Source organism: Gobio gobio (assembly GCF_949357685.1).
Source record: "Gobio gobio genome assembly, chromosome: 17".
Taxonomy (NCBI): domain Eukaryota; kingdom Metazoa; phylum Chordata; class Actinopteri; order Cypriniformes; family Gobionidae; genus Gobio; species Gobio gobio.
This window is the reverse complement of record NC_137110.1, coordinates 40818526-40831538: the sequence shown is the minus strand read 5'-3', so window position 1 is coordinate 40831538 and position 13013 is coordinate 40818526. Positions and strand designations below refer to the sequence as shown.

At 38.3% G+C, this 13013-nt stretch overlaps 1 protein-coding gene across 1 annotated transcript in view; it reads right to left on the bottom strand.

Annotated features, from left to right (window-relative positions):
• The window catches only part of ptger1a (prostaglandin E receptor 1a (subtype EP1)), a 56525-nt gene extending 44244 nt beyond the window's left edge, over positions 1 to 12281 (bottom strand). Inside the window, exon 1 of the mRNA XM_079840384.1 lies at positions 12195 to 12281. Coding sequence (XP_079696510.1) covers positions 12195 to 12249 — 55 coding nt within the window. The 5' untranslated portion in view covers positions 12250 to 12281. The remainder of the gene's footprint in view (positions 1 to 12194) is intronic.
• Positions 12282 to 13013: the final 732 nt, after the last annotated feature.

Genomic DNA, 13013 nt, shown 5'->3' with positions numbered 1-13013 from the left:
ACTTTCTGCAGATATCAACGACAAATATTGAATTCACTTGCAGTATTCAGTGTCCATAATGGCGCTGATTAGCAGTGTATTTAGACAACTGTTTGAGCGTTTTGCTCACTTCTTGCTCAGAAGGGAGACACCTCAGAGAGCACAGCAGTGTGCAGCGCAAGAACTAGCGGAAGAGAAACTTCCAGAGCAGTGTGAGGCCTTCGACTACACTGCCAATGACAGGAAGTCCAGGAAGAGACGCCGCAAGGTACCTGAGAAGTACCCACTTGGACACCAGAAAAAAAGAGAGATGCACAGTCTGGAAAAGTTGATGGAGGGTGGAAGTGAGCTTAGAGAAGCTGGAGAAAAGAAAAGGAAGGAGAGAAAATGGAAGGGGCGGAAGATCACAGAGCCAACGCCACTTCTTGTGGAGGTCAAACCTCTGCATACTACAGTCAGATCTGCCTTCTTTATGAAAAAGCACTGTCGATTGATGCACTTATGTAATCTCGTTGTACTAACAATGACAAATAAATTATATTATTATTATTAAAGCCAATAGAGGGAGAACTACCAATGCTTCCAAGTGTCCCCGGACACCTCGCTCTACCAGCCGCTCACTTCAAACCCCTACCGCCATTGACAAAACCAGATCCAGCACCTGAGGATGTTATCCCTGCCATGTTCTCCACTTCAAGTGGATCCTCCCAAACTGTTGGTGGTTCCTCCATGTTCCAATGAAGTTGTTTCCTTCCAATGCTCTTCATCCCAGATGCTTCCATTGGCGGTTCCTCCACGCCCCATTCCAGCACCTGATGAACTGTTTTCCATCTGACGCTCTTCATCCCAAGTGCGTCATCCCAAACGACTTCCTCCATGCCCCAATCCTGCACCTGATGAAGTACTTGCTCTGCAACGTCCTCCCAGCCGGAAGCCTCAGCCGTTCACTTCTTCCCTGTTTGAGCCACCTCCACAACTCATGCTGGTTGACATAGAGGATGAGGAGAACGAGTATGTGGAGTACACGGGGAAGACCATCCGGGCCAGTGACTTACTCAAGTCTGAACACCCCCAAAAGCCGGAGGCTGAAATCAAACCAAGAAAGATGATTGCTTGGTTGGAGAAGGAGAGTGAGGTGCTGGAGGAAGTGTGGACAGGTGAAGTGGTGGAGGTCCAGGCATTTGAGGAAGAGGAAGGTGACCACAGTGAAATGGGAGACTCCAAGGCCATACAAGGACGTTCGGATGATGCCTCTCAGATCGATGAGCTCACGATGAAGCTCTTCTGTGTAGCCTCTCCTGACAGGCCCAAGAACGAGACCCAGCACAATGTAAACGTCCAGACAAAGTGCAAAAGAAAAGTGCCACTTGTTCTGTTCACCTGGGCAGAGGAGAAGGCCAAGAAAAAGGAGGAGAAGAAAATAATAAAGGAGAAGGAGCGAAGAGAAAAAGAGTTCTGAAGCACTTGTGGATCAACAAGCACAACCACAACTACAACTCCTCCTAATGCAGATCATTGTCCCTCTTCATCTTTAACCTGTGTACATAAAAAAGTCTGCATACTAAAAGTTGAAAGATTCATGACTCTTCCTGACTATTACAACATAAAACATGTGTATATGAAGTGAATAAATTTGAGCTCCTTGGAATAACTGTTTACCTAGAGCAGCAGCAGAAAGTGAATTATTCAATGCAGTTCATTACAGTGAAGTTCACAGATCAATATTTTCTCTGATGTGGATCCTTCCAATCCATCACCTCCATGCTCGTCTTTTTATGTTTCTTGTCTATTGTTGTTTTTGGAAACAATTGTAGCCTATGTGTTTTTTTTACTTATAATGTCTCATTGAGTCAAAAACTGCACATGATCATATCTAATTTAATTTGGCAAGTCCTCTCTTGGAGGCATGCATAGGAGATCAGAGATGGAAGAAAGGAAATAAAGAGACAAAAGGAAGGCAAAGCATTAATTTAACTCTGTGGAGTGAAGAAAGGATGGGAGGAGTAATATTTAGATGCAGATTATAAAGCGTTAAAATAAGGACACAATTAAAATAAAGTGTTTAGAGTGTCTTTTGTTTTATAGTGGTTGACATGTTTCTCTTATAACATTTTTTGTTAGCCTTGTAGTTGCATGTGTTATAGTCACATTTTTAATATGTTGTAGAATTCATTTTCATTCATTAGTATTCTGATTTCATCAAATTGTCAAAACAACACGTTCTATCAGTTGTTTGTTGAATTTCACACATCCATTGAGTGATGAATTTTACTCATAGAAGGCTACATGTTTTAGGGTTTGTTAAATATGTTTGTTTGATAACATGTGTTAATAAATGATGTGTTTTTAATTCAAATGCAGACAAATTTCCTTTTCAGTGATGGCCTTCTGAAAAGGAAATTTGTCTGGAGTGCATGATCTAAAATGTTCTATTGGTATTTACCTCGCAAATAACACATTATATGAACTCTATTCAAATTTAAATATTATAGATGAACCTTAAAATTAACAAAAGTATAAAAGAAAAGGGGGGAAAAAAACATATAGATATCTAAATTACACGTTTAACAAAAAAATGGCCCACTTCACCCAGTTAAAAGTATAAGCTTATGATTTTGCAAAAACATAGCATGTTTGCATTCTATTCGAAAACCACAGGCTATTTTTCTCGATTCTTCCTATTTTCCAAAACTAAAAATCCATATCCTTCCTAAAATCTGCTGAAGAACAAAACCTGACTAAGGTTTTGCTGTCTTTGGTGGCTGTTTTCCCTTCTAGACCAGCTGATACCAGAAAACTTTAGGCTGGTGTAACCCCTCCTGTTCAAACCGCCCGCTCCAAGTAGGACTTCAATCCGGGTCTGCCAGCATGAGAGTCGGACGCTCTAACAAGGAGGCTAAAGGCTGCAAACTCTAGTGTCAGTCGCTAAAGCATCTCTTGAGATCAGAGGAGTGAGGTTTACTCGCACAGCGACTACAAGCTGGCCTCCGTTACACTGGCTCAAGATGCATTTTTTTCAGCAGGGAAAAGCAGTATGCAAAATAATGCTTTTTTTCCCCTCATATGCTATACTTCTCTAGGTTTGGGAACCCTGACAAAATGCATCAATAGAGAGCAGCAGACTTTCTCTCTTTATAAAAAAAGTACACATTTATACACAAAAATGCACATAACATGTACACATCTACCATTCATTAGTCAAAAATGCTGTATTAATGAAAAATATTGATGTTCTTCAAACAGCAGTCCTTGGCAGGCCCGGCTCCAGCTTTGAGATGTAGGGTGGGCCCTGTCACAGACACCCAATCTGTCACCTATCACTTCTGCACTACACTTCCCAGCATCCTTCTTGGCTCTCACCTGCTGCACTTCACAATCACCTGCACCTGTTTCTCATCAACCTCATTAACTCACCCTTTATCTGCCTCCGTTCCCTGCACTTCAGGTGCTGGTCTCATCACTACACTACAGACTCATTTCAGCTCACCTGAGTGCCCTGTCGCCTGTCGCCTGTCGCCTGTCGCCTGTCGCCTGTCGCCTGTCGCCTGTCGCCTGTCGCCTGTCGCCTGTCGCCTGTCGCCTGTCGCCTGTCGCCTGTCGCCTGTCGCCTGGTCTTGAAAGGGAATCTCTATATTTACAGCACTCACTGCTAAGGAGTAAGGACCCTTTCTACAGGTTCATTTTGGTTCAGATTTTTACTTGCCCTACAACTTTTCGCTGGCTCCACCACAAAAAAGTATTATTAGTATTTTAATAAATATATGGACAAGTAAACAGCAATAAAATGGAACAAATTACAAGCAAGAGCACAAATAAATACAATCAGGGCAGGACTGAGGGGGTTGGGAGCCCTGAGATTGAATTTATTTTGGGGCCCTATCTCCTACGCTACAAATGACCTCAACTAGAACATCAGTAGCACAAAATACACATTAATGCAACATGCCTAGCCTAGTCAAAGTTTAAGGTAATTAAATTGCATCACTCTGAAATTACACTGCTATTTGCCACACAATAAATACTTATATACGAAATATTGACTTGAGTTGAAATATTTTATGTTCTATATATAAGTTAGATCAGTGGCTAACGTTACAGTGCTTTAAACACACTTCCGCAAAGAAACTAGCAGGCGGCAGCTCAAACTAGACGGACATTTAAGGGTTGCGGTCATACCACTTGTATACACAACATTTTGCCACATAAATAATTATGTGGATGAGATTAAACTCTTAAAATTGTACCCGTTTTCCTATAATGTCTTACAGTGAACTTGAAGTACAACATTCGTTGCAAAATGCTAGCAGCTGCGCCTGCGTCTGTATGAAAGAGAGCGAGTCCGTGTTTACCCGGGTGACATAGCCTAATTAAATAACTGCAAAATGGATTTGAGTTGTAATGTTTTATAAGCTTACCAAACGCAAAACTTCCACGAAGAAAACTGAATGAGCCTGTGTTTTTCGTTTTTAGCAGTTGTTATCGGGGAATAACTGGAATAAGCACAAACGACCAATCAGAATTAAGAATTCAACAGAGCCGTTTAAAAATATACAATAAAATAAAGGATGCTTTTCTACAGGTGTGTGTCCTCTTCATGACGATAAAAACTCTAAAATACCAATAAAGCCAGAGATGAACAGTATTTTTTAATGTATTGTCGTTGTGTCAGATTTAATCAATAAATTGAATCCGAATAAAAAGACACGTGTACAGTACTGTATGGCTATTGCCAATAAAATAAAATCAGATACCAAAATCAGATACCATCAGATTTATCTGATTGTTGATAAAAATCAACAAAATCCATCTTTACACTTTATGCAGCTCAAGTGCCATGAATTAGGCTACACTGCAATTATAATTGCATAATCAGTGTTGGGTGTAATAAATTAGCTAGGCCTACTAACTCATTAATTAATTACTGTTATTTATTTACTTTCCCTTCAAAAAGTAAAGTAAAAGATTAATTAAATTACAGTTAATTTGTGGGCCTGGCCCACCGAATCAGAAGCTTGGCCCACCCTGGCCCCACGTAATAGCCGTTTTCAACATTTCAGCTCCAAATTTTGAGAGATCATGGTTTTCGGTTGCTCTTCATAAAAAAAAAAAAACAATTATTTATTTAAGCTACCCATTCATAAATACAGTTTGCAATTTGAATGAATTGTTGAATGAAGGATTCAACTCACTCAATACAATGCTTGCCGCCACCTACTGGCGGTTTTAGTTTCATATTTAAAAAAGTAGCCTATCATTTAATTAATTAGCTACTAATTAGGCTACATCTTCAATGGTGTAATCAGATTAGCCTACTTTAATTATTCTCCTCCTAAAAATCATTCCATTACTTATTACTAAGTAGGCATACTTTCTAAATCCCATATCAACCTCGACTAGTTGCTTTTTTTAATTCTTTCAAATAAATAATAGAAAATTGCATAAATTATTCTTGAACTGACCAAAGTATTTAAAGGGTGAAGGTTACATTACTTTTTAACATAAGATGTAAAATTTTGATCTGACATAAGAGGACACAGATATGACATTTAATACATTTAAAAATACATTTCATCTCTGGCTTTATTGCTCACTGTTATTTCAGGGTTTTGATCTTCTCTCGACTCTTTGACTAGGCTATATAGGCATGTTGCATATTAATTGATCTAGGAACCTCAAAGTATATTTAAATTTGTGTATTTTGTGGTACTCCATGATGTTCTAGTTGAGGTCATTTGTAGGGCCCAAACATAAACTCATAAGCCCAGGACCCCCAGTCCCTGATTCTATTGATTTGTGCTACTGCTTGTAATTTGTTAATTTTGTTCTTATTTTAGTACTGACTGTTTACTTGTCTTAATATTTATCAACCTCTTATAAGATCTGGGACCATTTTTGGGGATTCCACCTTGATTTGGCCTACCCAAATTGAAAAGCTTCCCAGTACACAATTTTGGTGTCATTTTACAGGAAACCCTTTAAAGTTACATAAACCACTGCTAAAAGTGATAAACATGTAAGTATGTTGTCTGAGCTGTAATAAACCCCCCCAAAAAATGTTTGTCTGTATCATGTATGCAAGGTTTATTCAAATGGATCTGAAGGGAGGAATATTACCTTTTTATGTTATTTCCTACTATCCTAATCTAAAGTCTCCCCATACCCATACAGTGTATAAATGCAATATCACAGTGTCATTAAAATACTAATAATACTTTTTTTGTGGTGGGGCCAGTAACTTTTTGCAGGGCACCAGAGCGAACCTGTAGAAAAGCTCCCTGCAAATATAGAGAGTTCCTTTCAAGACCTGCCTCTTTTGTTATAAAATTAAGTTTTGTTACGGGGAAAAAATTATGCAAAAATAATGTTAAACGTCTGGGCCCACCAGGAATTACATTTGGCCCACCCTGCTTCTCAAAGCTGGAGCCGGGCCTGACTAAGATGCACCTGCAATTTACAAATATATGCAATTCTTTGCCCTTCAAATGCACTTATGTTTCCTGGAATGTAAATACAGACTACAGAACCAGCCAATGAATGATTCAGACACCAGAGATAAAGATAAATAGCTGTTTGTCATTGAACATAAACATGCACTGAATGCCAAAGAGAATACGATTTAGCTTCCTTGAATGAGTTTTAAAGTATTTTGAAGTAGTATAATGATAATTTTGTAAACTGACAAGTTATAGGATTGCCAATCATGTTAAAGGGGTCATATATTTTACTCATACAGAATTTCTAACAAAATTACTTCAATTTACACAAAAATTAACCTACAAAAATGTTAAAGGTTTGTTCAGTTTAAAGGGTTAGTTCACCCAAAAATGAAAATTCTGTCATTCATTACTTACCCTCATGTCGTTCGACACCCGTAAGACCTCCGTTCATCTTCGGAACACAAATGAAGATATTTTAGTTGAAATCTGATGGCTCTGAAAGGCCTCCACTGGCACAATGCACGGTTCACTCTCAAGACCCATAAAAGGTACTAAAGACGTCGTTACAAAGTCCATCTCACTACAGTGGTTCTAAAATAACTTTATGAATCGGCGAGAATAGTTTTTGTGCGCAAAAAAACCCTAAATAATGACTTGTATAGTGATGATGATTTCAAAACACGGCCTCATGAAGCTTCAAAGCGTTATGAATCAGTGAGTCGAATCAGCAGTTTGGATTGCCAAATTTCAGCAGTTTGGCGGTTTGACACGCGATCCGAATCATGATTCGGCTCACTGATTCATAACGCTTCGAATCTTCATGAGGCCGTGTTTTGAAATCGTCATCACTATATAAGTCATTATTTAGGGTTTTTTTGCGCACAAAAACTATTCTCGCCGATTCATAAAGTTATTTTAGAACCACTGTAGTGAGATGGACTTTGTAACGACGTCTTTAGTACCTTTTAAGGGTCTTGAGAGTGAACCGTGCATTGTGCCAATGGAGGCCTTTCAGAGCCATCAGATTTCAACTAAAATATCTTCATTTGTGTTCCGAAAATGAACGGAGGTCTTACGGGTGTCGAACGACATGAGGGTAAGTAATTAATGACAGAATTTTCATTTTTGGGTGAACTAACCCTTTAAGTAAAATCAAAGTGCGACTCTAAAAACTAAATAGAAATAAAGAGCAAAAATGACTGTGACAACCTAAATGGAAGGAAACAATAGCTTACAAGAAATCGCTGGAGTTTCACAAGGAGATTCCACAGGTAGAGTAGTCTGTAATCTGTATTTGGAGACCAGACAAAGTGTCTGTTTACAAGGCTGTTTTCAAGTAAAAGCCATTTTCAAGTTTTGGCCATTCATTTACACGACAACAGTGTTTTGGGGGCCTGAAAGCGCACACTTAAAACGATATTCAAAGTGCAAGTTAAAACACTTATCATCCTTGTAAACTGCAAAAATGCGAATGAGTGAAAACGGTGATGTCATGCGCATAGCGTTACTTTACAAAGTGTTATCGGCAACTACTGGCCGGGCAGCAGACACGCACTGAAAAGGTCAAAAATTGTTCAGCCTTTTAAGTTCAAAACGGAGTCGGACCCTGATGGAGCTCAAGAAGAAGTGACAATATAGAATGCAAAAGGACGTTTCTGAATGGTTAGTTGATGAATTTATGTAGCTGATGTGGAGTTAACTATCTTCAAGTCATTGATTAGCATATTCTGTCATGATAATCTATAAATTGCTGGTGTGGGAACTGTTTTAAGATGCAAGACTCTAAAAAATGCTGGGTTAAAAACAACAAGTTGGGCATGTTTTAACTCAGTGAATGGATTGTTTTAACCCAGCAATTGGGTTGTTTTAGCCCAGTGAATGGGTCGTTTTAACCCAGCGGTTGGGTTAAATGTTTGCTTAAAACAACCCAATTGCTGGGTTAGTCCAGTTTCATTTTTTAGAGTGTGATGATGAAGAACAGGTGTAGTTTGGTTTAATTACAGTTCTAACTTATGTTGTCATCTTGCTTTTATGACGTTATTGCATTTGTACTGTATTGCAATAAATGTGAAAGACAGATGCGACAGCTTGAGCAGACTCATATGTGTTCTACTACAACAACTCTTCCTCTTTTCAACATGGCCGCAGCCCTTTGTTGTGTGTTCCCGGGGGCAGGGTTTATGTACATTTTAGGGAAAGTGATGTCATTAACCTGTGAAGAAGCTCATTGTAGTCCCTACCAGCCGTTTATTGTAGTCCTTAAACAGCGATTTCTTTAAAAGAAAATGCATTGAATTTTGTGTTGTTGTTTATGCTCAAACAGCAACATTACGCATAAGTTAAAAAAGTGAAATCATAATCAAGGACCCATTTAACTTTAGCTACTGCTAATCAGACTCTCTCTTTCTTTCTCATGAATTGTTAAGACCCTCTGCCTGGATTTGTCATTGAATCCGTCTGCTTTAAAAATAGCCCATCTGTAAGTCAATGCGGTGGCTGGACCGTCAGAGAGGCCAAACATCAAACAAGAAATCATCTGGAAATGTATTCAGACAGTGGACTCGCTGTCTAGAATATTATTATTATTAATATTCAGCCTCATATTGTTACGTGTGCTCACATGAATTATGTGCTGAAACATTCTTTTCATTTAAACACTGTGACAGAATGTTTTTGAAACTCAGATCATCTTTCGTGAAAGTGTGGCGGTATATAGAACATGCCTTAGGACAAATTCAAAACAATTTATTTTTACTTATTTTCCCCCCTCAAATGTTTTATCTATAAAAAAAAAAATTGGGATTCACACAGCACATAAAATTGCCTTTGTCAAGTTCTGTTACTACTAGTTAATACGTTCAATCAAAAAATGTTATTTAACCTGTTAACTGTCACCCCCCTTTTTGAAAATATACATGAAAATGCACTATCCAAACTTAAATGGTTGCAATTCAAGAATGCTTTGGAATATAGACATAAGTTTGGTCTCATTTTAAAGAAGACAGTCAGCAGATTATGCCTCAAGTGAAAACACTTCAAAAAATGAAAGTATGAAAAAGTTATGAAAGTTGATATTTACTGTAAATCAAATGTACTGTACAAAATATTTGATATTTTATGTAAAATATATGTTACAAAATAATTTGTACTCTAAAATTACTATCACATAAAAGCCAAATGTCTAACCAATTTGTGTTCCAAATTTGAAGTTGATATCACAAAAATTAAAGTTCCCATGAGATTTTGTTTAGGCGCTGTACCACAAATAGCCACCGGGTGTCATTGAAATTCCATTTTTTTTTACGCAATCTCCTGTAACAAATGTATATATTTTTGACAAAACAGTGGGTAGATATAGAACTGTGAGACTCAGACCTTTCCGACGATATGTGTTTTGTCAAGATTAGAAAAGGTTTTTATCATAAAGTTTTTAAAACAAATGTTGTAATATGAAACTTGACGACGCCCACTAGGGGAGGAGCCGCTAGAAGAATTTAGAGTACCGTTTCCATGGTAACGCAAAATCCGATTTGAAAACGGTTTTCACAGGATGAATCTTGAGTTCGTAAGCTTTCGAATGATATATAGTTTGTCAACATTAGATCAGGATAAATATAGGATATAATTGGTTTAAACATGCAGTGGCAAATGGGCCCACCGGTGGGCCAAACACCTAAACAAATTTTACAAATATGAAATGTTTCAAATGTGCACCCACTGGTAAAACATTACTCCCTTTTAATGTTTTATTTCACACACTGATGTTTACTTGTCGCCTTTGTTTAGTTAAAATGCATCAATATTCAGCTAATCTGAATATTTTGGCTCCTGAAAATTCTCTTGAGGTTTTGCAAATTCTTCTCCTTTTTCCTCCAGTTTTTCTGACTCTGAAATTTCAGACTGCAGTGACTTTTTCAAATGTCAAGATCATTGTGTATTTGACTAATATTTGTTATATATAACTTAAATGTCGCAAGCAGGGCGGGGCCGGGAGCCATTAATGGAGCGAGGCCGGTGGCACACGTGCTAATGAGCCTCACCTGCGACGCCACAATGGTCTCGAGTCCAGAGATTGGCTTATTATAGGGAGATGAGAGGGTCTGTATCTCTTACCATTGGAGAAAGCGTAACGGCTAACTTGGATCACGTGTGGCACCTCAGCCAACCGACGGCACAAAAACTTCACTGTAAGGGACTTCACTTGTTAAAAAAGCAAGTTTAAAAAACCCTGAACAATTACCAACAGGGCAAAAATTAGTCACTTTAGTTAGTGTTGACTAGTAAATAAGGATTCATAACACAGCAGTGGATTTCACCACAGCCCATCATAAACACTGTTATGCAACTTCCTCCTCTTCCTTCCTTCTCTAATTTCACCTTTCCTTCTACTCCTCCTTATCTCATGGGATGTGTTATCAACTATCATACTGTGCCTTATTTGTACATTGCCCTAGTAAACTGCGTAGTGAGAAGTGTTAAAAAATAACCAGCAGAAGCAGCGTTAGCATTAGCCGTTACCTTTTTTTTGGCTAATGGTTGCAGGCTTGTCATCCAGTGGCTTTGTCGAGTCTCACGGACGAGCTCCAGAAAGAGGAGTGATAAGAGGACGAGAGATGACCAGGCCTGGGACATTTATGTTGCGTTTTGTTATGTTTATATGTGGCAGACATGCGTGAGGAGCTGCTGCTTTACTTTTATTTTGTTGTTTGTTTATTATGGTCATTAAAATGATGTTGAATGTTTGCTGGTTCCCGCCTCCTTTTACCCTGAGCTTTGAACATTGTTACACTTAAAGATGCTCTGTGTAAATTGTAGTGTCATCTAGTGGCGAGGTTACGAATTGCAACCGTCCACCGCTCACCCCTCCCTTTCGTAGCACATAGAGAAGCTAGGGTGGCCGACACAGGACAAAGATGTCGTCGTCTGAGACGGCAGAGAGTAGTTAGCGCTTTGTAGAGCAGTTTGTCCGTTTAGGGCTACTGTAGAAACATGCTGCCGCAAAAATGGTGACTTCACTGTAAGGGACTTCACTTGTTTAAAAAACCCTGAAAATGTACGAACATACAGGGTAGAAATACAGCTAGTCACTTTTGTTAGTGTTGGCCAGTAAATAAGGATTCATAACAGAGCAGTGGATTTCACAACAGCCCATCATAAACACTGTTATGTAACTTCGTCCTCTTCCTTCCTTCACTAATTTCACCTTTCCTTCCACTCCTCCTCATCTCATGGGATGTGTTATCAACTATCATCTTGCATACTGTGCCTTATTATATTTGTACTTTGCCCTAGTAAGCTGCGTAATGAGAAGTGTTTAAAAATAACCAGCACGTGTAGCGGAAATTCCTCTGAAAGTGAAGAAAAATATATTTAACAGCCACATTTATTTAATCATATTGATTCAGTTGATGTTTTTATATCATTATAAAAAATACACCCAGATAAAGGTCATCCATCCATCCATGGGCCAAATATTGCCCCTTAATAGAATGTAAATAATAAAAGATTAATTTCTGATACGGATTTTGAGATGCAAGTCTTGTCAACCTGCAGTGAAAAACCCTCTGAATAATCTTAATAAACATTCTCACACTATGCTGGAAATATCCTTGAGAAACATGATGTCTTCAGTTACATGATGAGAGAACAACTGAATATGTTCACGATATTCACAACCCCGAAAGTGATTTAAAAAAAAGGTACACGATAAATAATTTTAAGCAGAGCTATGCCATTCATCTAGATGTTCAAACACCCTTTGGTTTAAGATCATCTTACCTGAGCTTTGGCAGTATATTGCTTCAGATATATCTAGTCGGGTCAGCCGTGTCATATGACAGTCCACTCCAAATGCAGAATCAATGTGTCATCAGTAGAGGAAACCGAAGATGCAGAGAGCGGAAAACATGTTGTTCCTAATAGAAGGTTTATTCTAAGAGCATTAGAATAGCAGGAAAGATATTGTCTCTTGTGAAGATACAGAGATAATCCGAAATACCTGGTTTTGTCAAATGAACCGTCTGTGAAGATCGAAATGATGTAAAAAATGCTAAGATTTCTTTATGGTAGTTTGCTTACTAATGTCATTTCTTCACTGTGAAATTGTGTTGACTGTCAAAGCTGTATAATTATCATTATAGTTGTGGGATTACACATTTAAGAATCTGTTTAAAACTAAGGGAAGTACATTGTATTTAGCATTTAAGATAAAGATGATGACATTAGTTATGCAAAGTTTCCAGCAGGATATTTCTGCCAGTTCCTGTTTCTCTTTATTGAAAATCAAATGAGCCAGATTACTGAGATTCTCACCTTTTGTCTTTAATGGCTCTTGGAGCCCCTGTAATCGTTATGCTGATTGGAGTAGGATTGGAGTCTGGGGCAGGTCTCTTTACCTGGATAATTCATTTGCATTCATTTGTTTAGATTGTCTCCTCCTATATGTGAATTCCTCCCCCTAAAATGTAGTATAAATTACAGTGTAGACTGTTTGAGTTAGACTTGGATGATCACAGCAGCGACCAAACAGCGCATCTCAATAAAGAGTAACGTCTGCTTGAAAGATATCCCAACGTCTCCTGGTCTCTGCTTCAACAA